At 35.9% G+C, this 26,507-nt stretch overlaps 1 protein-coding gene across 1 annotated transcript in view; it reads left to right on the top strand.

Moving 5' to 3' along the window:
* The first annotated feature begins 1,251 nt into the window (after nt 1–1,251).
* LOC127855528 (uncharacterized) overlaps nt 1,252–26,507 on the top strand; it is a 39,395-nt gene continuing 14,139 nt past the window's right edge. The window contains exons 1-21 of the mRNA XM_052391246.1: nt 1,252–1,469; nt 7,524–7,589; nt 8,054–8,154; nt 8,368–8,463; nt 8,632–8,757; nt 9,446–9,733; nt 9,928–10,054; nt 10,264–10,369; nt 11,175–11,282; nt 13,630–13,862; nt 14,389–14,555; nt 14,798–14,927; nt 15,382–15,566; nt 16,060–16,234; nt 16,783–16,909; nt 17,493–17,684; nt 18,234–18,270; nt 19,863–19,987; nt 21,314–21,476; nt 22,324–22,436; nt 25,600–25,694. Coding sequence (XP_052247206.1) covers nt 1,396–1,469; nt 7,524–7,589; nt 8,054–8,154; nt 8,368–8,463; nt 8,632–8,757; nt 9,446–9,733; nt 9,928–10,054; nt 10,264–10,369; nt 11,175–11,282; nt 13,630–13,862; nt 14,389–14,555; nt 14,798–14,927; nt 15,382–15,566; nt 16,060–16,234; nt 16,783–16,909; nt 17,493–17,684; nt 18,234–18,270; nt 19,863–19,987; nt 21,314–21,476; nt 22,324–22,436; nt 25,600–25,694 — 2,834 coding nt within the window. The 5' untranslated portion in view covers nt 1,252–1,395. The remainder of the gene's footprint in view (nt 1,470–7,523; nt 7,590–8,053; nt 8,155–8,367; nt 8,464–8,631; nt 8,758–9,445; nt 9,734–9,927; nt 10,055–10,263; nt 10,370–11,174; nt 11,283–13,629; nt 13,863–14,388; nt 14,556–14,797; nt 14,928–15,381; nt 15,567–16,059; nt 16,235–16,782; nt 16,910–17,492; nt 17,685–18,233; nt 18,271–19,862; nt 19,988–21,313; nt 21,477–22,323; nt 22,437–25,599; nt 25,695–26,507) is intronic.

Raw genomic sequence — 26,507 nt, forward strand, 5'->3', positions numbered from 1 at the left:
GGGCGGCGTCCGGATTAATGTTAAGTCTCACTTAAAATTTTACCCGACGTCGGGCCCGGGAAGGAATCGATTTGAGATCGAAAAAAGAACGGTTGCGCCCGGCGATCGCCCGACATCGGATTCAGTGTACGTGTATCGGCAAAAATAAAAATTTTAAACATCGGCCGGCAAACGTCTGATGGCCGGAAGGACTGCGCACGATGACTGGCGGACGCCGAACGGAGCTCGTCATGTTACACGTACAACGAACCCGATGTCGGGCTATGTCGGGTTATTTGTGACCGAGGCAATAGAAGGAGAATGTTTGCGAATTATGTTTTGCACGCAGTAAAACTGGTGCGATGCAGATGCAGCAAAACAAGTTTGCAAACGGTAAATCAAAATTCAAGATGAAGGTTTGTATAAACGTGTATGTCATTCTATCCTAGCTTTTCAACCTTTCAAATATTTTAAATAGTGACACATATTCTTCTTAATCTTCAAATACATGTTTTTGCAACATTTTGTAATATATATTGATTACTCATATAGTAAAACATTTAAGTGGCTGTAGGGAATTCTACACTAATTTCTACTAGGCAACACGCATTGTCGTTTTTGTATTCCAATACTGTTTTGATGGAATTGAACATCGCATCATTTATGTTTTAAACAAGATCAAAGCTAATTTGTCTTACGTATTAGTATACGCTATTTATTTTGTTTTATTACTAACTTACCATTAACTGTTAAATACATTTGAGTCGCGCTCTGTGAAAAGGGGGTTTACTGCATGTGGGTTACGTGTTGTCCCAGATTAATAAGTTTCGTTTCAAGAAATTTCTTCTTAGCAAAAATCAAGTTAAGGCAGAAAGGATCGTCCCTGACGACACTTTATGCACATGTAATATCTAAAGCCCCTTTTCACAGAGCGCGTCTCAAATACATTTAATCATTTACACCAAGCCTGTAAAACAAACCAAATTAACATATTTGGTTACTATTTAAACATATACGTCAAATAAATGAACGTTTTGTTAGGAAATATAATAAAACAAATTGGAAGAATATGATTCGACACTTTTCAGAATGTTAAACAACGACAAAAAATAGCACTGCAAGAACTACGCACAATATACAGCATATTAAGACAAACACTAGCTATATAAAATCAAGATGCATTTTGAAAGTACTTTTCCACTTAAAACCCCTTGTCTATGCGGTACAGACTAAAATTTCCTTGTTCTGAACTATAAATCCGGAAACCTCCACTCAGTCAGCGGGACAGTACGACGCAAATACCTGGAGCCCCGACATCGTATTTAGCCAGCTTGGAATTCGAATATTGAACGCGTTTTTAACGTATATTATCATTTAGGGGACTATCGCCGGTTTGATATTGGCTTGCAGGTAGTCATGGTGCGATATATCGCGTGTTTCACGTTCCTGGTGGCCTATTTGTTTGTGGTGCCAATGGACGCCTGGCGAGGGTAAGACGAAATTCCTTTTGCATAATAATTATGATGTTTAATACATCGTAGAAGGACGATGTTTGTAATATACTTTTTATCGTTTTTTACGGGATTTGTTTTAATGTATATATATGACTTTGTTTCGACATTGACACTGGAATTAAAACTGAAACCCAACATGCCGTATTGCAAGCAATAGCATGTCTTTCAGTTAATATCTTTTGGCCCCAATATACGTATATTATAAACAATCTTTATCTGCCTTTGATAATTCATTTTTGTTGTTGTTGCAATTTTGCATGTTATTCCATGTTTATTGTACACTATTTTGATTATTATGCATTCATAACAAATATTATTCAAAGTTGTTAAAGCCACATGTAGTTTTGTAACGTCTATAAACGAGTCATTTACATACTTGCAAGCATTAGTACGCCTTTAAAAAAATAAATAAACACTGCACTCCTACGTAAAATATGTCTGCCAAATCATTCACATACGCTTTAGCATGACAGTATTAATAACTTATTGCTATTTTAAAGGAACTGTTAACATGCATAATTCCTTTTTTTACATAATTAAGACAAGTTTAAAAAAATGATACCACGTTATTTTAAATAAATATTATTAATAATATAATATTCATCCTAGGAATATTGGCACAACTGTATCAGTATTTTTTCCTATATCGCATATTTTAAACCGCAATACGCAATAAATACACTGAGTACAGTATAGTCGATAAAATAATGTAATTGATTTAGTTCGAAACGAATTTTTAACTAAGCTGTATTTACTGTTCGAGTTTTTTACCTCTGAACAAAATAAGGCAGTAAAATTATTCACGAACGTACCGTGGCAAAGCAATACTGTTCAATCTTGCTCCAGTGATCGCAATGAAGAAAGCTCAACAAAAGCTACCTTACTGTTACATATTTTGAAACGTTATGATTTATATATTTAGATAAAAAAGTAATCACTCTTACTTCGCCAAAAATGAGAGGTAGGGTTTTAAAGCAGGAATGAGTCGTTTTCGTTATAGCTTCTTAATATTATAAACTATACACGTTTGCGTTATGCTACCTGGAGACAATAAACAATATGGCAGTTTTTTGTTTATGTAAGTGATTTTAAATGTCCAGATTCTTCTTGTACGTAGATTTTTACTATTTTGTCTTTGCCGGATATTCTGGATTAAATATGAGTTTATTTTTGCAACGGGAAACTTTTTTTTGTCCGAGGCATAGTGTGCTCCTCGTGTTCACAATCGGGGTAAATTATATTTATTATTTTTATTTAAGCCTTTTTGGTGTGGAATTAAAAACACAAGATTTAAGTTATTTGATTTGTTTCAATATTTAAAGTATACAGTTCAGTTTTGAGCCAAAAAAGGTAACTACATGAACGGTGAAAGCCGTGAAAGCAAACGATTTTTAAAAGCGCAGATATAAGTGCAAATGTGTTCGAAGGTGGAACCGATAAGTGATTTAAGGGTATTCGAATACCTTTTACTAAACATAATTTTTTTCAAAGAAGCACTGACAATGATCCAAACACGATGTTGTTTCCGTGTTTTTACTGTATACTGTATTATTACGCTTTAATCGACACGAACAAACGGTCAAAAAGCAATGGGGCTTTTTCTTAAGACATCGAAAGGCCATACTGTTCTAAGCAGTTACTGATCGCATGCGTTAGATATAGCATTACAAAGCTAAATACCCACTTCCTAGCGGAAACCTTGTGTAACGGATCGGAACAATTTTATACCTCATTTAACGAACATCTTTAGTCGAATTGATTTTCATATTTCGCGACGCTTTGTAAATAAATAATCTAACTATGTGTCTGTTGGATAAACGGTTCGAGGAATATTGACATCTCTGATATAATTGTTAAATTACTTATAAAAATGGTGTACTTCTAGTCGTGCATATTGCTTTATAATTAAATAAAGATGAACACTACAGCGTAATAAGATTTGATAGCGTGTATTTCATAGTTTCAAAGAAAAATAGCCCATCATGGTGCACGTCTTATAATTGGCATTTTAATTACGTTTTTCCGAAGAATAGAAAACATGTTCATTTCACTTAAGTCCCATTTTTTTCTGAAAAGAATATAGTTACATGTGTAAATATTTAAGGAATGAATAAAGTATATGAAGGGAATGGATAAAGTGCCAACAAATTGCATTGAAATATACTTTAAAGAATGTATTATTTTCAACATTTATGATTATACAATTTACTTATTTTCAAATAAAAAACTATGTAATAATTGTTTTTGCTTTTGTTCGATGGCATATATGAAAATTCACAAACTAATTGAGTATACAATTTACGTCTGCTTCAAAACATAGGAATGAATAAAGTATATGAAGGGAATGGATAAAGTGCCAACAAATTGCATTGAAATATACTTTTAAAGAATGTATTATTTTCAACATTTATGATTATACAATTTACTTATTTTCAAATAAAAAACTATGTAATAATTGTTTTTGCTTTTGTTCGATGGCATATATGAAAATTCACAAACTAATTGAGTATACAATTTACGTCTGCTTCAAAACATGTGATCTTTCTTATGTAGATTGAAAATAAATTCATTTTGATTCGTTGCAACATTTCAAATATAAGAAAATAAGACATTGCTGATAAAACAATGCCTTTGTAAGCATATATCGTAATATATATATATGGTTCATTTGGTTTCTTGAAAAATGAAGCCAAACTGGAAAAATAATTACAGGTTCATAGTCGTCAACGGATAAAACCAACGGCAAGCACGTTGTGCACTCCTGTAATTCACCGAGATAACCCTGGGTTATGGTTAGGGTTAGGGGTCGGGTAAGGGTTAAGGCTAACCCTAACCCAAATCCGACCCCTAACCCTAACCCTACCCCTTACCCTAACCCTCTAACCCCCCATGCGCAATACAATGCCAGGCCTCGCTCGTTGTCGTTGTCCTCTTCCCAGTACATCGTGATGTACTGTAATTTAATAAAACGGAGTTTCCTTCAGTTTTATTGTCGTATGGATGGAAATTCAGTCTGTAAACTCTATATCAGAATTACTCGTGTTGAAAAGTATGTGGATACGCCTTTACTGAATGTATATAAACTGTAGAGTTCATGCTAGCTGTAATAACTGTAGAAAGTTATTGTTGCTGTATACAGCTGTTAATTTGTCACAACTTTCCGAATTTAAGATGTTCTTCCGTTGCCACTTTCCTACGAGTGGGAATCTGTCGATTATGTTGAGCAACATCCGATTACATATTGCCTTTATTTAGCGTTTTTAAAGAATCCAATAAGGAAGTAAAAGTTTATTGTTTTGTCTAAAGGCTTGATTGCAAGTGATTATACAATATTTGCAGAATAGCGGAAAATAAGACTTTATAAACAATCGTGGTCATAGTTCTCCTAGAAGCAATCAAGCTACAAAGTCCTTATATCTTAAATGTGCGCGACACTTCATTTAAATATTCCATTTTCACGGTTAAGCATATCTTCAATGGTATTCTAAACATACCGTGTGCTTTGTCATTCAACCTTTCGTTCGTTAAATCAAGAAATAAACCTTTTTTTTATAAATTTGTACTTTGTGATTTTATTGTCATTTTACTCGTATAAGAATGCATTATGTGATGCATAATCTTCATCGTTTGATAATTTAATAAGTATGCACATAATTAAAGAGGCTTAAATAATACAATACATATAGTGAAAATGAATACTTGACTCCATATAACTTTAAATTGCTACTTTAGTTAGTGTTGTAACCTTATACCATGAAGTGAAGTTGGAAAGTTCTTTACTAAGGTAACGTATAAAATTAAGTGTTAAGTCTAACTTGAATGATCACAAGCAGTTTTAAAAGCTAATTAAAATCTACCCTACACAATTTGACTCGCTAAAAGGAATAATGCGACTACCAAAACATCAATTGATACCTGTTTTCATAACATGTCGGCTTAAATAGGGAGAAGCAGATTTTTTCGTGTGTGAATATTGTCAACGACGATGTTAAGCATATTGAAAGTTAAAGGTATATTTTGACAGATATACAGTAAATTTACACAAGTCTGAGAACCTGCCACGTCCATAGTTACAAAGCTTAGCTAGGATTAAACGACCGCGATCAATCACAACATGTACAGCAGAAACGATAACCGTTTAAAGTGATATCATGGGCATCTAACAGTTTATAGGTGTCTATCGCAACCGTTGTTTATTTTTGGTGTTTTCACTTCATATACACTTATATTTGTTAATGCAGCATCAACATACTAAAACAATATCCCGGAAAGAGAAAAATAATGCATTTGAATATCAATCGTACTTTCGGTTTGGCAACTTACAACAGAAATTATTCGATTTACGATTTTAATCTAAATTTAGTTTAAGTGCAGATTCGTTCATACGACACAAAGACACTATTTTGTTTTACGGATTATTTCGGTTTAGAGGACTGTCCAGTCATGTAAAATATCAAATATAATTTTTATATTTTTTTATAAACAACTAGTAGCAAAATGAGTTGCAGATAATTGGTCAGTAACCACATTTTAACTAACTATTTTGACCTGTAAATTTTCAGCTCAATTTAACAGTGAAAAATGCGCATAATATCACGTTAAGCATTGAGCGTATGAGTGTGAAGTTATGAATTGAGCATTTGATCCAATGCGGTTTTAAAAAGCAAAGAAAATAAAACGCAACTACAAATAACATTTTAAAGTTAATCGTTTCAAACGTTAATTTGCAATATCACTACCTTTTCCAATAAATTGTTTTAAGATTGCTGTAACATAGGAACGAAGTTAGTTAAATTTAAATAATATTTTGACCTTAATACCGCTATATAGTCTTATTGCAGGATTAGATCTGAATAATAAATCATCGTATTTAATCAGTCAATGTTACGCGCATAACGCTTTTTTATGACTTCATTCAATCTCATGCTGCAGCATTTTTAAGGCGCGTTCGGGTTGCACAATATATCATCTCGTTTTTTTTTCATAAATTACACATAAAAATTATGTATGCTCAACAGCTTAATAGTAATTAGAGCGTACAGTATGTAAATGATTATATTTCAATAAAAATGTCCCTGATTCCGGTAGAGGTAGGAAGATCCCCAACGCTGGTCCATTTTGTGTACCAATTGTATTTTCATTCAAATAAGAACGGTTGATATAGTATGTGGTTTTGGAAAGATAATATATAGATCTGCATTGTTTATACCGCTGGACTAGTGGGGGTTTCCAAATGCTAGTTCCTTTTGCAATGCGCATGTACGATGCAAGCTTCTTATTTCTGGTTATTAAACGGTCAAGCTCCACCTTCCAGTGATATTACGGCAGAGGAACACCGAAAAACAATGAAAAGCGTCTCGCACACGTTCTATAACGCATGCTAAAGCGATTATGATGCAGCTAAAATATCCGTTTTAGTAAACATATACTAATCAAAATTGCGTGTATAAGTAACACAACGGCATTTCACCATTAAACAAAGACAAACAAAACTAAACATGGCTATTTCGTTCACCAACAAGTACAATACGGTTTGCATAACTGTATCTTTAGTAATATTTACCGACATGCAGATACGATATTAAAAAGTGTTGAGCTATAAGTCCATTGGAAATTATTTCATATAAAACACATTTATTTTATGCTTTCCGGTGGTTTATAGAGAAATACCAGTGAATTAAAACTGATAATTTCACAGTTTTAAACAGTGAAAATTAACAGTGAAAATTAACGATAATTTTAACTGTTTACTGTGAATGACGTCATTTATTGACGAAATGACGTCATTATCACAGCGAAATTCTTTAGTTAAACTCTTTAACAATGTATATAAACTGTGAAAAAAGCATAATATAAAAAGGAAATTTGTTGGATTCGGTGGAATATCGATTTTAATTCACTCGAGATCATAGACAATATATATTTTCACTCGTTGATGCGCCACTCGTGAAAATATTATTTTCTATGATCACTCGTGAATTTAAATCGATAATACACCGAATCCAACAAATATTCTCTATTTAATTCCAGGAACCTCGCGCCTTATATTAAGGAAGTGGTGTCAGAGTGTCGACTATGCCTGTGTCAATACCCTTGGTATGTAGGATTGCTATGCCTGTGTCAATACTCGTGGTATGTAGGATTGCTATGCCTGTGTCAATACCCGTGTTATGTAGGATTGCTATGCCTGTGTCAATACCAGTGGTATGTAGGATTGCTATGCCTGTGTCAATACTCGTTGGTATGTAGGATTGCTATGCCTGTGTCAATACTCGTGGTATGTAGGATTGCTATGCCTGTGTCAATACCCTTGGTATGTAGGATTGCTATGGTCGTTGCTTTAAAAGGGAGTTTTGTGAATCGAATTCTTTCTTACATAAATAAGAACATACCTTTTTATTGATTGAATGCATTCAGCTTCGAATGCTTAATGAGAATATGTAGGATTGTAGGGGAATATACTGAACATATATCTGGCTAAAATCGAAGCTTTCATATTAAAAAATACAAAACGATTGGAATAAGTATATTGTATGAGTGTCAGTGTTTTAAATCTTCAGGGGATGTTCCCTTTGGGGATGGTTCAAATGTACGGTTTGGGAAACGAAACAACGCTGTGCCAATGGCTACGAACACAATGGAAACTATATATGCGATAAACGTAGGTCATTGCAATGAGTATTTAATCAATTGAAATTAGCAAGCATATAATTAAAAAAAAACTTTGAACCGGATTGATAAAAAACCATAATATACACTTTTTATGATGAGCTTTTCTTTTACCGAGTTTTCTATACATTTGGTAATATGAATACAACGATAATCTGCTATGCATGTTAACTTTATTTGAAGGATATCTATGTTTATTTTACAGCAATTTGTTCGCCAAGATGTCTAAACGGTGGCAGGTGCATTGAACCAAACAAGTGTAGATGTAACGATGATGCGATTGGACCGTTCTGTGGGACTGGTAACGTAACTTTAAACGGATACAAATGTATAATACATACCTATACATAAAAGTGGCGAGGTAGAAACTGAAAGTATGTTCTAGATAAAAAATATTTATATTCAAAGTGTGTCCGTTGTTATTTTTGTCTGCATTTTTATCGTTTTTACACTGCTCTATTATTTTCAGAACTCTGCTCACGTAACCACCCTTGTTATCCCGGAGACTGCTACGAGAACTCGAAATGTAACTGCACTGAAGGCTTTGACAAGACGACAACTAATCGCTTGCCTTCAGATCCCGGCTGCATGAAAAGTAAAGAATACGTGCTTAGCAGAAATTAAAGTTTAAAAATAAAATACAATAAGACAGTGGTTTTATTATTTATCATATCCACAATGCCTGAAATGGACATTGTTGTTAATAAATACAAGATCGATGTTATGATCATCAACATCACACATCTTATATATTTCAAGATCACTACGAAGTTTCGATTTCAGACGGATTCAATGTATATTGGGGCATTGCATGTATTAAAATGCTGCTTATAAACAAACATGAAACGTACAAACAATTCTAAACATAACAACAGTGCAAGATACAATTACTTTTCACACAGTCAGTCATGTGTTTAGTAAACTTTTGATAACTGGCTTTGTATCGGTGCAGGCAGTTGATTATTTGTGTCTTGTTCTGAGAAATCTGTGCTTAATGCATGTGCGTAAAGTGTCGTACCAGATTATCCTGTGCAGTCCGCACAGGCTAATCAGTGACGACACATTCCGCTTTTATGGTATTTTTAGTTGCAAGGAAGTCCTTCCTTACCGAAAATCAAGTTTAGGCGGAAAGTGTCGTCCCTGATTAGCCTGTGCGGACTGCACAGGCTAATCTGGGACGACGCTTTACGCACATGCAATAAGCCCAATTTTCTCAGAACAAGACTCATTTTATCATTTATAATCAAATCGTACTAAAGAAAATGTTTCCTTTAAAATTTTAGTTGCTAACAACAACAAACCCTTTATCGGAAGATCAACCACGAAAATATCACACTTCCGGAACACGACAGAGGAGCTTCTTTACTTCTTCCAGTTGGATGCCACAGATGAGGATCCACAGAAACGAGTTGTCTGGAGCAACCAACAGGTTTTCAATTACCTCTCATTTCAGTTCGAAGCCCGATACGTGGAACCGCAAACAATGCCCGAAAGACCAACATACGTGCATGGCTTCAAATACGGAATCGTAGGTGGAGAAGTGGAAGTCAATGTGTTCGATTTAAAAAAAGGTATGGGTTTGTTTACCGTAGATAAAAATATTGACTTGTATATGTTCATCTTGGTCACCGATCTCACGAATTTTTTCAGTAGAACCTTTGAGTTTACCTAAAAATGAACCACTATAATTTTTACTTATTTGTTTTTACAAAATGGAATTAGTTTAAATTCGGCTGCACAATAGAGCACATTTTTAATGTCTCAGAGAGCGCTGGTCAGCGTGGGACCTACATCTACAGATGTCCTGGTATCAGCGTGTCTAATCCCACGCAACTCATGAACTGTTCCATCCCAGACAAACCGTTCAAGACGCTGATCGAGCACGGAGACACGTGAGTATTGCGTTCTATTAGTGATCGGCGTTCTTCGGCAGACGTTAAAAAATACGCTCAACGCGACATGTTGCATAACAATTGCACTTCTTCAATAACCATTAAAACCACATTTACCTACACTCGCACATGAAGATCAGTTTTGGAAAGTATCAAAGTTGCCCAATCAATATAAAGGTACAACTTAATATGTACCCCGGTTTCTTCAGCATGGAAGTGACACTGACGGCATACAGCGGGGGCCAGCGCAAAATTGTATTACCTGAAGGTGATGTCCGCACTGAGAACATCATTGGTACCGAGTACACGAAACAGGTATAAGTCACAACCGATACTTAAGAACACTTTTCGTTTAAATAACGTCATTTTGCCATTTGATGCTATACTATTATTTTACTAATTTTCACATTACTCCAATATAAGTATTTTTATAAAATCTGTATTTCGGAAACTGTTATTCAAGCAACAGAGATCTCCGCGTTCAAATATATATATAGGAATATCAAAGAAATATTATAATCAGCTTGTCAGATTAAAATAAACATAACATGAAAACGTTAACCAAACGACGAATGCTACACCGAACGATTCGGGGTCATGTTTTAAATAGAACACATGGGAAAGATTGCATTTATTTTGCGTTATTCCATGAGCATAAATAAATCATATGGTATATCAATACGAGATAATACTAAGCAGAGTGCGACTACCATAAACATTCATTCTGAGAGATCAACTCGCGGTAATTCAAATCGGTTCAATGCAAAAGGTCGGTTCCCTGCCTATTTTCCCGGTCAAAGATACGTTTCATGTCGAACATCCCTGCTATAGTCAAGTAGTCTGAACATTTTTGTTTGAATATCAATTTTGGAAAAGTATATGGTGTCATACATGTGTAGTCGAAGTGGTATGAGCCTTTTCGGAACGGAAATCCGGTGCTTCATAACCTATGCGTTCTTAAATTTATTTAATATTTCTTATAATACGTTATTTATAACTTATTTTTAGATACCTTACTAATTTTCTTTCGAAGTAAAAAAAGCTTTTAATATGCTCTTGAGTAAAATATTCATAAAATGCCCAGCCCATAATATGACTCCGTGATGTTTTCTTTTTTTAGATGGAGTTCAAGTTTGACTTTGAGCCCGCTGTGCACTGTAGTAAGAACTCAACATTCACCTGTCAGCCAAATGCAAATGTCCTGAAGGCTACGCCAGAATTCACCAAGGTAAGCAGTTTAAACCGTTGTGTTTGTCGTACACTCTAGTTGGAGCAAAACGTTTACCTGTCAGCCCGGCGCAACAGTCATGATGATTAGGTATTATTTCAACAAGCAATATTTTGCCGTACACTGTATTAGAAGCCATACAATTATGTCAGTCTGAAACCACTGCCCTATAGCATAATACGTTTAACATAACGTTTATGTCTGGTTATGCCTTTTTAACTTAGTCTTGTACTTATATTTAGGATATGTGTTTGTTTATCGATGGACCTGCACGCTGTCTCTCTTTTCAGAGCTATACAACACTCATTAATAAATGCAAATTTATTAGTGACTAAAACACAAAGTAAAATACATGCATTTCAAAATGTATTAAACCTGGAAAAAATGCGTAACTGGCCACAATAACGTTAATAAATACTGTATGCAAAATCTGCTCTAAATAAATGTCAAACAGTTTAAAACTATTAATATATTTTTGTCTCGGAATTATTAACTGAGACACATAAAGCTCTTATAAAGCCGTTTATTCCCAATAGCCTACAGTTCATCTAATTCTTAGTAAACAAACAAGGTGCACAACCTTTGTATGATAAATTACCAAAAGTTAATCTTAGTCAGTGTTGTCGAAACATTTTCAATTATATTGAAACAAAAGACAAATTGTATATGCACTTTCGTTTAACACGGTTAACCAAATAAATTGTACATGGAATCATATGCACAGACTCCTTCTTATTTAAAATTGGATATGTTACTGCAACCAACGGTACCTTTGTCAAAGTGAATTTAAAACCAGTCAACATATATCATGGGAATATAAGCACGCCAATCAGTAAATAACATATATTTTCTAGACGTCATCAATTTTCAAACATTCTAAATATGTCTTCCTTTTAACTGGTACATGAACATACAAATGAACACTTAAACTTAATATTTGTTTTGATCTCTCTCTCCTTCCTTACCTCCCTCCCTCCTCTCTCCCTCCCTCCGTCCGTCCGTCCGTCCCTCCCTCCGTCCCTCCTTCCGTCCGTCCCTCCGTCCCTCCCTCCGTCCCTCCCCCTCTCCCTCCCTCCCTCCCTCCCTCCCTCCCTCCCTCCCTCCCTCCCTCCCTCCCTCCCTCCCTCACAGGTTGAAGTAACGTACCCTGGATAGTATATGGGCCCAGTAGCCCAATATATTCAAATAGATATATAAAATCATGTTTAATATTCATGAGAAAAATTGAAAAGAGCATTAAAAAATCCCAACTAATTCCAAATACAATCAGAACGAGTAATTTTTTTCCATTTATTTACATTTGTCAAAGCGTCGTTGTTGTTGATTGAATGATTCTGTGCCTGGCTCTGTCAGTGTAAATCACTGCTAAGCTGGGTTCAAGAGCACGTGATTCTAGCCGCGGAAATGAATGGCGACTGTCGTTTTCAAGTTAATCTAATAGGTTTATAACAGTTGTTGCAAAGAAAATATAAACTTTTGGGATTAGTTTTTAGGGGTAAGTGGTTGCATATGCATGCATTATGTGACATGCCTCGTTGTTTTAATGGAATAGAACGCGAGCTATCTATTGAGGGGAGAAAACTCAACAATATTGTTTGAAAGTCTGTCCAAGATTTATTTTCATGGACATACGGGCTCGAAATATTGCTTGGTTATCGGTCGACTGTGAGTAAACGGCTGGAAAGATTTCTTTGAAGTAATTGTTTTTGAAAGGTTGTAGGGATGCTTGGGATTTAAGCTATTTTTGACATGTTTCGGCCATTAAACACGATTTTATATATTTATTTGAATATATTGGGCTCCTGGGCCCATATACTATCCAGGGTACGTTACTTCGACCTGAGGCACCGCCATGTACTTAAGTAAATAACTATTTTAAAAATATGCATACAAGTGAAAAATCGGAACTTCTGTCATCTCTGTTCCAGTTGTTGTGATATGAAATTGTATTGTATTGTAATGGCAATTTTGTCTTTGACAAATACTTCTTTATATCGTGATTTAAAAGCTTTCGATAGTAAAATGAATCAAATGTGTTATACTATGTATATATTGCCTATAAACTGTTCAGTGTGATGTGGAATGCTTTCGACCCTCGACCTATTCACGAGGAAATAAAATAAATTGGAACGGAAGGTCTTTTTAGGACGCGAGACTTACAACTTGTTATCATGAGCACTATTGTAAAGTGTCTTTTCACCTATGATGTGATCGTTATCACATCGACAACAAAGATATTTTTTATTTATATTGTATGATTTTAATTATTCTTTACACCAAACATGTCTTCTAGAACAGCGAGTGAATAAAAGCACAAATACTACTATTTGAGACATCTTTCCGACAGACGCCGATAGTGTTGGAATGGGAGGGTTGGGTGGACACGGACCAATACTCGGCGGGGGTGGGGGCATACCGCCTGGAGCTTCACCGGCTCGAGGTCAAGGACGCGACATTGGAGCTCACGGAGGCTAACCCAACCTTGCCCCTCCTGGAGAATCGCGTCGACCACACGAAGAATACTATGGGGCAGAACTTGTTCCGTACCACATTCACACCGCCAGAACCAGGCATGTACAGGTGAGAAGCCGTTTCTTGATTGTATATTTTAAGACAAACTGGCTGAAAAAGCTGTATTAAAGCCATGATATTAAAGTCCATTGGGCTTACCTTTGAGTTAATTTGAAGTAATCACACTTCTAAGATATGTGTGGTGCGATAAACATAATTCAAGTAAGTCGATATGTATATAACCAAGTAGTCAATGCATGGCCCATGCGTACTTGTAAGGTTATACCACGCCCAAAAATAAGATCAATACATCATATGTTACTGTTTATAAAATCTTCTCCGCATGTATTGGTCTAATCTATTTTGGTAAAGATTGACCTTGTAAGGATAGGTTTATCTACACAATGTGTATGTAATGTAGATTGCGTGTCTTAAGACTGACATTGTTTTACATTTAACGTTCATAATACTGATCAGCTTATCTGATGTGAATTATACAAAATCTACTGACAACTTGTTCAAATTGCATTTCCACATCTTTATTTAGAAATAGAAAAGAAAGTCTGAAACAATACCAATTTTATTTGTATTTCAGCATCGTGATGGAGGTGACGGACAACGCCAACAACTCCATCTTCACTCGTCGGTTCGCCCTGTACGACAACGTATCCAGCGTGACTACCAACCCTCTCAGTGCGCATGGTCTACATGCAACTTCCGGTGCAAAGGAAACCGGTTACCGCTGGCAGATGGAAACTAAGTGTACAAATACTTATATTGATATCATTCTGTTAACATTCTGTTTGCATCGGAAGAGATTTGTTGAATGAGCAGTGGTGTCAATATCGCAAATAGTCGGTGAAGCATAGTACGTAAGAGTACGTAATATGATTTCCGTTCAAAACGATAAAATAAAAAATGACACAGCTTTATGTACTGGTCAAAACCTTCATGTTATGTAACTCGATTTAAACCATTAACAACACGCATATTTTTTACTTCAGCGGTCAAACTGAACTGGACGGACTATTTTGTGAACAAAGTTCATCACGAAAAGAAGTTCCTGAACAAAATCAAAAAGTTCCCAACTCTTTTTGACGACCTCGAATCAATTGGAATCCGGAACGTGAAAAAGTAAACCATGATTTGTACTTAAATACAAAATATGTGTATATTTACCTTTCTATGGAATATATCATAACCGTTTTTTTTCACGTTTATCTTATCTTATTAAATGAATGCCAACGTCATATAAGTGTATGGCGTTTTTCTGATCGAATGATAAACAATATTTCCTAAAATGCATGCGATATTCGGATCAAGTGAACAAATCATTAGTTATTTTATAATATTTTATTTATAATAAGGTATATGCCTGATTTACCTTAGGCGACATATAAGCTGATATCTGATCAACTATACATTATGATGACGTCATCTAAGTGTCCTGAATACCGCATCGATATAACTTTATTGATAAAAACGGCTAAAAGTCCAACAAACAAACTAACACACATCTCAAATTGAAGTCACGCAAAATATATTATCACTGTTTCAAATACCTGAAAAGCATCCCTAATTTACCCAGGTTCGTGTTTGACTCTTACGATGACACAGAGGGCAACAGGACAATGGACGCTATTCCTAACGTCAATGGGATTACGCGATTCGAGTACGGTTACGTTGTAAACCAGGCCAGTGAGCAAGCTCCTACCGTGTGGAACACTGGTTTGACGCAGAACGTTGATCTTCCAGTGTCAACCAATCACGGTGGTAGGTATTTTGTGACATATACTGAAATAATTGCTTTATGGGAACATGTTTTATTTAAAAAAAACAACCACAACAACAACAAACACGCATGGCAATCAAAAAAAATTATTAAATTAATCTAGTTTAAGCTACCATGATATTAGATGTGAAAGCTCAGAAAAGAATATTTATTTAGCTTATTTATTATAAATTAATCGTCATTTAAACACCCACAATGTTTTATAAAGGTAATTATTCAAGCATCAGCATTATGGTATTAATCTAGATTTTTTTCAGAAGTGTAGAAAATCATTTTAAACACTTTTTTAATTATTTGACAATAGCACGTATTGCAATACATAACCTTTTTTAACGTTTATGTAAGAAAGTAGACATTCAATTTTTTTATCAAATAAAATAAGAAAAGAGAGCATTGCAAAACAAACCTATAGGCAATCAAACATATATAAACATGTATCAATATTGAATAAATGTCTTATCACCACCATTTTAGACACTGTAACGTTATGGGTTCGTGCGTTCGATATACTTGGCAACATGTTGGAGAAGAAGACAACAGTTACTATTGATGTCACGCCACCGGAGATCGTCTCCAACCTAGCTGAAAACAAAACATCTTCGTTCACGCCAAATGCTGGAAAGACGGATGGCGGCTATTACTATAGCAGGTATAAATGTCCGATCTTCATTGTTGACATGTAAATCTAGTGTAAGCGATATGTTAATGATTGTATATATAAACTTGCTGTAGAATAATAAAAAATAATAAAAAGCACAAAGTCACTCACTTTTTTCCATTAAAAAGGGCAAATCATTACACTCTGACAATTAGTGGTACATAATAAGTTTTTAATTATTTTTTGCTGTCTACTTAACACACTGTCCACGAAATTCAACAAACTACCATATCTGTTTAAATACTTCATTTATTCATTAAGTATTAGTGTCTGTTGACATGTGATGGAATATTAACTGAACAAACGTCATTACATTTACTTTCAAATGAAACGTTCTCATGTCCCTGTCAACACTGTCATTAATTTTCTTTTATAAACTATACACTCCACGATGACCATGTGTGCAAAGGTTTATGATTTCTATGTGTATACTATAAAGGCACAAAATAACTTCTATTCACGTACTTACATGAAATGATTTCGATGTCTATATGATCACTTTCATGTTTAGATGTCCAAAGTTGAACTGTGTTTTTCAGTTACGAGTTTTACGCCCGAGATAAAGAGAGCGGCGTATACCAGATAGAACTGGATGTTAACATCACCATGGCGGATATCGGCGAAGTTCGCAGATTCCAGCAGGTGGTGAATGGCAGCATGGACAAGGTAGGGTACGAGCATGGGTTCTGCTGTTAATGGCGATAATGGTCACGAGTGAATAAGCAGGTCAAGAACGAGCTTAAACTTAATTGTATGAAGGCTTTATACATCAACAATCGCAGAAGGCTAGAATTGCTAACACCACTATAAAATCACTGTTTAAAGGAGGCATTTCGTACGTAATTTGTAAGTGTTTTGTACGACTCATTCGATGCCACTCAATCAAATATTGACAGTGCGCCACTGTTGTCATTAGTCAAATCAAAATACAAATTCGAAAAACCTCACAAAACAACATTTGTTTGCGGTTGGTCAGATACTCAACCATCGGTAAAAATCTAAATGAAACCGATCAAGAAATGGTACAAGTGTTAGACATTGGCCGAAATTGATTAAGAACAATAATGCTAACTGCGCCTTTATTGTCAAGTTTCCCGTAAACATTGACCCTCGAAGCTTACACTTGTATCGTTTTTTGTTAGAATTACAATTTGGAACTAAATACTTTAAAGGCCTTATATCCTTGAGCTCGTTTGCATTTGTAAACTCAACCATGAGCGCTCATCATGTATATCTGTCTGTTGTAAAGACCAAGTCGCCATCTGACTCGGCCTGTGTACCGTCCAAAGACCCGGTCACCTGCTTCCTGGAACGACAGAATGTCCGCCTGGACAACTGCTGGTTTCTGGTCCCGAAGAAGGACTACAGCATCAAAGCGGGAGCCACTGTGACAGTGCGTGCCTTCAACCAGGCGCGACAACCGGTCAATACAACGTTCGAGGTATCAACATTAGGCTCTAGACAACACACATTAAAATAGCGAAGCTCCGATTGTCGTTGGAATACTAGCAAACTATTCTGAAGGTAGTACAACCACGTAAGCACATTCAGAGTGGCCGATTAGTGCTCCGGATATAACATTCTGCAGGTCTTGGTCAGATCCTTGAGTGTCGTATTTTTTGGGTGTGTTGCATTCACCTTAATAAGTTAGATAGGAGTTCATTATGGTAGGTTTCACATGTAATATGTTGTTGCATACGCAGAGAAGTATGTTTAAGCAACGCAAGCCCAAAACATTATAAACCGTTTAACAATGAAATTCATTGTCGTTCTTCAGTCGCTCTTCACTGGTTTTAATAGCATAAGTTTAATTCTTTACGATAGCTGACCCTAAATTTCATATTTGCTAAAGCATGGCTCTCTTCTTCGACATTTATCTTTGTCTAATTATGTGTTTAATGAATCAATTAAGCAACCATTTGAATATTCCCCTAAATTACGAAATGGCCACTCAGTCGTTGGTTTACATATAACTACTGGTCTATTACAGATCAAACGGCTGAACTCATTGAAAGGACTCGAAATATGTAAGTAAAATAACAAGCACTAACAATTAAATAACATATTGGATGTTAACTTGAGTGTTGAGTTGTAGTTGTATTTTCACCATTTAATACACAATTATCTCTTTATAATGCGTTATAATGATGTGTTTTAATAGTGGGATAGAGAGAGAGAGAGAGAGAGAGAGAGAGAGAGAGAGAGAGAGAGAGAGAAGAAAAAGACAAGATTGTCTCTATGTTCTCTCGGAGGTTCCTCTTTGGTTTGAACAATAGCTCTCACGGAAATCGTCTGTTTTGTCACATCCCGTTTGGTGGTGTTGCCTTCGATCCGTAAGGTACTACCGTCACCGCTGAGTTGACGTCGTTTCTCGTGCAATATGGCAATGTCTTTACACTTCTACCACATACTTGATGTTAGGGTGTTTTCGGCTCTTTGTTTAAGGCGTAAGTACATCATACGTCAGTGAGCGGAAATCATCCAAAATCGGTAACTTTCTTTGGCTGAATGTTTAGTCCTTCTAAAGATTGCCATGGCACTCCCAACGTTTTAATGATGTCTATTTCATACACGTTGTCATTTGCTTCGAATGGAGATCAGCATTGGTTGTTGATATTTTATGATCCGGTCTTCATTCTTCCTTTCCTATTAATTTGCTGGATTAATTGTAATATGTACATGTAGTTAGTAATATTCTAACAACACGCAACCGCACGGTCGAAGCGACTTCCATCAGCGAAACACGCCTTCCAGGTTGAGAGCAGATGTCACAGTCACCGACGTCAAAATTTGCTGTTCAGCAATATTAAATATAATGGTCATGTGTGATGTTTCTTCTTACTTTCGCCAAAACTGTGTCGCTTACTATCGGTCCCAAAATATTTGCATACGTCTCCTGATGGTGGCCAAACGCGCCTAAGCTGTTGATGTGCGCCTTTAAATGTGTCGCTTAATATTCAGATGCTGTGGAGGGATGATCGAGATGCAGATAAGTAAAAACACCACCTTCATGCAGCGTGTGTGTAGGTGTCAGCAGCGCATCATCATTTCACTTATTTCCCGTACGTACTTCCTCAGCGCGAAATCTTCAATGGTTATTGCTGCTTTTCCGTCTATTTGATTGTCCAGATAATTGACTTTCCGCACATCTGTTAAGCTCGACTTTCTATGCATAGTTAGAGTGCTAGAATATTTCCCGGCACAAATGATCACAATCGATGACACTTTATGGAGAAAGATTTATCAATGAAGCATTTATTATAGTTTGTTCGGATGATGCGTTGTCTCGGCTATGAAGCAGCTACCTTAAAACGTTGGTTCCGTCGATCTCTTTACTCTTTCGTCTATCCATTTTCTTTGGCGTTGATTTTTTTTTCATCTGTCGTTTGACAAAATTCATGCACTCTTCTCGGAGACTGAAAAGCGTCTGTAGATCTATCTTTTCTGTCCTGGTAAATGAACCAATACGTAAACATGGGGAATTGGCAACATCAATAATACAAGCGGGCGAATGTAACGCACTGTAGGAACCACGATGAAGCCGATTGAAATTAAGGATGTAATATACTAGTACAAAAATGGTTAATAATATGCCTAAAAAGGATTTGACCCCGTCTAGATTCTGGGCCTGAGAACATCCGGATCACCAACAAGAGGCCAGACAGCTTCAGGATCCAGTGGGACCTTCCTACAGTTCGTTCGTGCTACGATAGTCAACCCATCGTCATAAATATATCGTTCTCTGTAAGTGATATTCATCATCATCAATCTGATTATAATCCCATCCCCATCATCATAATTATTGTTGTAACCAGTCTTAACTCATTAACATCATATTTTGCCGAAAAAAATAATTAATCAGCATCAACAGCATTAACCAAACCACCAATTAATTTCAAGTGGTTTCATTATAATAATTCACGTCGTTATCGTTTTTGTCTTTATCACTATTTGAAACATATTATAGTTTGCTTTTTATGATAATAATTTTTTTTTAACTGTAAGAATAATCATTAGTGCAGGGCATACATGTTGAACATATGTTGAGTTTTGTTTTCTTTCTAATTTGAAATAAAATTCGTTAAGATATCAAAAAAATCTTAAATAGGTTATTTCTGATTTTATCAAGTATACTATTCAATCGCGTATTGCTTCATTTTCCCCCGCCATAGGCGGAGGGATATTGCTTTGGCGTTGTCCGTCCTTCCGTCCGTCCTTCCGTTCGTATTTCCGTCCTTCCGTCCGTCCGTCCGGCACTTTTGGGTCCGGAGCCATATCTTGGAAGTGCTGCGGCGGATTTAAATGAAACATGGTATAAGTATATAAATGGATAAGAGGATGATGCACGCCTAATGGCATTGTACACCATCTGTTAATAACAGAGTTATGGCCCTTTGTATCTTGGAAAAATGCTTTTTTGTATTCGGAGCCATATCTTGGAAGTGCTTTGGCGGATTTCATTGAAACTTGGTATAAGTATATATATATATATGGATAAGAGGATGATTCACGCCAAAAGGCATTGTACACCATTGGATAGTAAAGGAGTTATGGCCCTTTGTATCTTCCAAAAATAATGTTTTTTTTGAGTGTTAAGAAGTATCCTCGATAATGGTAATTTCCGTATTTTACTATTAGAGAATTATCCCCGATAATGGGAAATCCGTAATTCACTATTTTCCCGATAGTGGGAACAATATAAACGTCAAATATCCGCTTTTGGTATGAAAATTAATTAAAGATCCTCAATATAAAAACAATCCTTGTCTCTATCTAGTTCATCACTAGGTAACGACGTCAGTTCTATAACGTTACGTCACAAATCGACGTTACGTCACGGAACCATTCCGCCGGTACAAATAAAACGTTAAATCTAATGTCCATTGAGTGTCAAATATAACACTTTTGTGTCCAGAAGCATATTGGCGGGGGATATCAATTCAACGAATTTTCTTGTTCATATTAATGTCTTGTGCGAACCCATTCCACACACAATGTGTGAAGAAATTACGCATTCGAAAAATGTAATCTCTTGAACCACGTGTTCACTAACGTGTGTATCCCACTCAGGATGACACGCAGCCCAAGAAATACTATCTGACCAGCACCACGACCTTCCTGGATGTCGCGGGTTTGACGCCCAACACGGTGTATAAGATCTCCTTCTACACGCAACTGGGTAGTGAGACAGACGACGTGAGTGAGGCGTTCGCGCAGAAATCAGTACAAACAGGTAGGCTCCATACCTCCATCCACTCTCAGTCATCCGGAACAGTTTTATATTTAAAAAACCAACCATTGAAGGGACAGACAAAATGCTATTAAAAAGCGCATAATTGCAAGAAGGCGTTTATTCCAAAGAAAAGTAGTTAATGCGTATATGATGCTTGACAGCGTAATGAGAAGACACTTTAGTACAGAAGAAAGTTTTTGGAAAGTTGAACTTACGTGATACGTAGTACTCTGTTGGGCTGAACATTAAATCACAGGGAAAAAGTGCACAAGAAACGGATCTAGCAGTGACAGCAAGAACAGATGTGTGGCTCGGCCAATTACAACTAAGTTTTTTTTAGAAGTAGCACATAGGTCTTCCTATCACTTCAACATACAATATACTATAGTTGTGGTCATTTGTCCAGTTTCAATCATCAAATTTTGTTTTAATTGTGTCAATTTAGATATCACATTTGTAGCTAGGCTTTAAACTAAAGTAAACTATTATTCTCAAAATTCTATATAAGTTAATTCGTTACATTACCATTAAACATCATGAACATACACATGTCACACATCGTCAGTAGATTTAAATGCATCAAATCAGCAGTCATTGTAGAAGATGCATCAACGCTGTAGAGTTTGTCATTAATTCTTTATATCTTAATACAATATAAAATTCAAACACATAATTATATCATTTATACTACGCTATAAAAACCCTTTGAGTTTATTTCGCGAAATATAGGATAAAATGTGCATCATTAAATACATCGCTTTAAAACTCATGTTCTATTGTATCAATAACATTAGCACTATCTCGTTAGCAAGGCATTTATATGCCCCCCCCCCCTTCTTTTTTCTAGCGTCGGGTTTCGCCGTCAAGGCCGCCCCGAACTGCAAACTCACCGTGACCTTTCAAGGACAAGAAATACCTGACGGTGGTTTCGTGCGAGCCACTAGAGGTCGGCTGAATAAGGTAAGAAAAGTCGGAAAGCGACTATGTGCAAGCCACTTATGGTCGCCACAATCTTCGTAAGTCATGCGTGGTCAGTTCAAACACGCAAGAAGTAACGGATGGCGGAAATGTTCTATATTACATTTCGTTACTATAAATTGAAACAAAATGACGTTTCGAATCTAACGGACCATTATAAATGTGGCTGGGAACGGCATTTTGACCCATCTGGTCAAAAATGACTTTTTCAGTTAAGCATATGTTATGAAAGTGCTACATCTTTATAATCAAAATCCTAAATTTAAGCATCCAATTCCTGAAACTGTCGAAATTATGCCATTTTTGTGTGTCATGTCACAAACGCCGAATAGCGCTGTTTTGTATGAAATGAAGTTTCAATCCCATGAGTAACATTCCATGTTATGCTGATCAATTTGTGTTGTTTACTTGCCTAAAATTAAGGACCATAAGATTGTATATAATAAGAATGCAATACTGCTCCAGCAGCTGGAGTTTCACTTCTTTATATGATAATAAATCCATTGTTCGCGTATGTCGCGTACGTCGATGAACATAATTTATTACAAAGTACAGAATTAATTGAAGTATTATAAATAATTAAATACTCATGGTTGCCATGGAAACACAAATTTTCTTTTTCATATATATTACTCTTTTTTAGAATTTTATACAAAAAGTAACAGCAAAATCAACAAAATAAGTTCTGGACATATATAAATCAGCGTTAAAATATTTAAAAAAGATTGAAGAATGTTTCTGCCTTAGTGTGCAAAATAAACAAAAATGTATAAATGGTACATTATATACTAATATGATTAACATATTTTAACATGCTTACTATGTTTACTTATGGATGACAAAGTGATTAAAAAACACAAGGTACCCATAGTGGGTTATATGTACCACAATTCGTGCAGCATATCATTAAAATGTATTTGTGTTATTTCTTGATAAAGAATGACATATTAAGTCTGGAATGAAACATTTTAGTTGTTCTAAAAAATTCAATCACAACACACTATGAACAAAATATATTGCCCAAATTATCATCCACAATATGTCCAAACTGACAGTAAGATGTAAACTTGGTAAGCCGAGTTTGCATCAGGATTGGCAAAATTCATATTTTGAGATCTGTAATAATAAAAAAAATATAAAGGACTGATTACTTATAAGCAACCTTCTACAAACAAATAAATACATCACACAATGAAGACCGTCTACTTGTCCAAAATGTATTGCAATTACAATCAATATGATATGCAATCTTCTTCTTGCCCTCGATAGGGTGGCATATAGCAGTTGAACTGTCAGTCCGTCCGTCCGTCCGTCCGTCCGTCCGTCCGTCCGTCCGTCCGTCCGTCCGTCCGTCCGTCCGTCCGTCCGTCCGTCCGTCCGTCCGTCCGTCCGTCCGTCCGTCCGTCTGTCTGTCTGTCTGTCTGTCTGTCTGTCTGTCTGTCTGTCTGTCTGTCTGTCTGTCTGTCTGTCTGTCTGTCTGTCTGTCTGTCTGTCTGTCTGTCTGTCTGTCTGTCTGTCTGTCTGTCTGTATGTCTGTCTGTCTGACCGTCCGTGTTTCCGTCCGAAAACTTTAACATTGCCCATAACTTTCGCAATATTGAAGATAGCAACTTGATATTTGGCATGCATGTGTATCTCATGAAGCTGCACATTTTGAACAAGGTCAAGGTCATCCTTCGAGGTCAAAGGTCAAAAAACAATTCAAGGGAAGTAATAAGCTTTTAAAGGGAGATAATTATCTGTACCTGCCAAATGAAAAAAAAAGAAAAAAGTCAAAGCGGCGCAGTAGGGGGCATTGTGGTTCTGACAAACACATCTCTTGTTGTTTTCAAACTTGATATTTTTGAAGATAACACACACTTTATCAGTTTATATTATCAAAATGAAAATATTCTTGTTTCGTTCAGAATTTACCCTGAACCCTCCAGATATGCACACAGAACAGAGCATAGTCAATGTTCTAAATTAAAACATGAATATAAAGTTTAATGCTTTTTAATTACCTGATCATACATGCATTTTATTGCCATCACCAAAGCGTTGAAAACAAGGATTTACTAAGCTGGTTACACGCTTATCTCTTCCTTGGCATTACTGCTTCATCAAGAGCGTAAACTGTTGTCCATCCTGTAACATAATACACTTTTCTTTAAATGCATAATTCTGTCTTTTTAACAAAACATTCTCATAACTTTGCACAGGATAATCTTTTTAATTACAGGATAAAAAAACTGTATAAATGCTAAACATATATAAGGTAATCAATCCAGTATAAGGGAAGTCATATGATACCTGATAACAATGGGCACTTGTTTTGATGTTCGCACTTTGTCGTTTTGCTCAATCTATATTTTTGGCTGAAACACATGACCGATTGGATTCAGCTTAAGAGAACAATTTACCGGTAAATATTTTTATTTCATCATGAACACAACCATACATATGGACATCCACATCTTAAAATTCTGATAAGAATAGAAGCGTTTGAATTTATACTCATAAACATCATCCGATATACTTTATCACATTGCATACACATTTTAATTGTATTGTCATTACTAACGGCGATGTAATTGCTTACAAGCCATGGAGAGATTGCACAGAAATTATATTGGCTCGCTAGATACGAACAACGACCATTTTGCGACGTCTTTTTTTACTTTATATAGTAACGACTTGTAATATTTGACGCTACGTCATGTAAACACCATGTTGTGGGCGCGACTAGGCTAGAACTACCGGACGCTCCTTCGTGTGAGCAAAAAGTAGTCGCAGCAATTAGTAAGGAAACAGCGGAGCATTGTGTGGTCGGTTTGACCAGGCTAGAATTACCGGACATGGTCAATAAAAGAATGCGAACAGCAATGGTCGACTCAGAACGATAGGAAGTAGCTGATCAGAACTTCCGACGAGCCACGAGTGGCTATTCTAACAAAACAAAGAATATCGGAAGGGGCAATTTCCTGGCCATGAGCATTAGGCTAAACCAGCTGATGTACCTCAGTGTCTATTGCATTGAGAGAAAAAAACTTCGTCTTTATTTTAATGAACTGTTATGCCTATTGTGTCATTCTTCGATTTAACAATATACAGTACTTTAGTGTGTTTGAATTGGGTACAGCCTTTTTATTTGTCGATATTTCAGGTGTACTGCAGCGCCATTTGTACTGGACCTGGGACCTCGCCTGCATTGCAGTTCTCCACAAAGGACAACTTGATTTCTACGCTTACTTCGAAGAGGTTGTACTTTCATAATGCGCAAGAACCCTCTCAATGTATCTGGATTAAACTATTAATGATTCATCTTCAGATAAAAGCTCATCCGATTAATCGAACTGATCGTCGATGCCTTCTCATAAATTCCGCATCGCAACATTTCTAGCTTAAAATTGTGAATTCAAATAAGTAGTTGTTTATTTGATATCCGCCCTCCCAGACAGTGCGCAATATTCTTTACCTAAAACTGTTTCAGTTGTCTGTACTTTAAAGGGAAGTGTTCAGTTTATGTCAAAATGACAATAAAACAACTTTTTTCCACAGTTTCAAAACAATAAATGAACAATGTACATCCGTAAGCGAAATACCAATAATGTAATAGTCTCATACTTAAAAACATGTTCGTTTACGATTATATTCGTTCGAAATTGACAAAATTATAAAGACTTACAAGCGCGAAACGTCTGAATATTTCGGAGAATTTTGTTGTTAGCAAACTTGTTTACGACATTACGTACCCATGTAAAGTATAAGATATGGCGATCTAATTAAACGCATAGATAGTTGAGTGGTATAGGGCGCTAGCCTTTTACTTTAACGGTCAGTCATTTGAGCCCAGGTGCGGTTCTTTTTTTTTCTTAATTTCTTTCTTGATGTGTATTCTTGTTTTATACCAGCGCTCTCTAGTTCCGATGCTAACAGTGATCAAGTTAAAGCATTGATAACAATCTTTAAAACTTTATTAAATCCTTGGACGAGTCCCTTTTATACCGGTCTAAACTGAATCAAAATTTATTGTCGACTCTGCTATGATTATATTATAGTCCGCCTACATTA

This window comes from Dreissena polymorpha, chromosome 13, assembly GCF_020536995.1.
Source record: "Dreissena polymorpha isolate Duluth1 chromosome 13, UMN_Dpol_1.0, whole genome shotgun sequence".
Lineage (NCBI taxonomy): Eukaryota > Metazoa > Mollusca > Bivalvia > Myida > Dreissenidae > Dreissena > Dreissena polymorpha.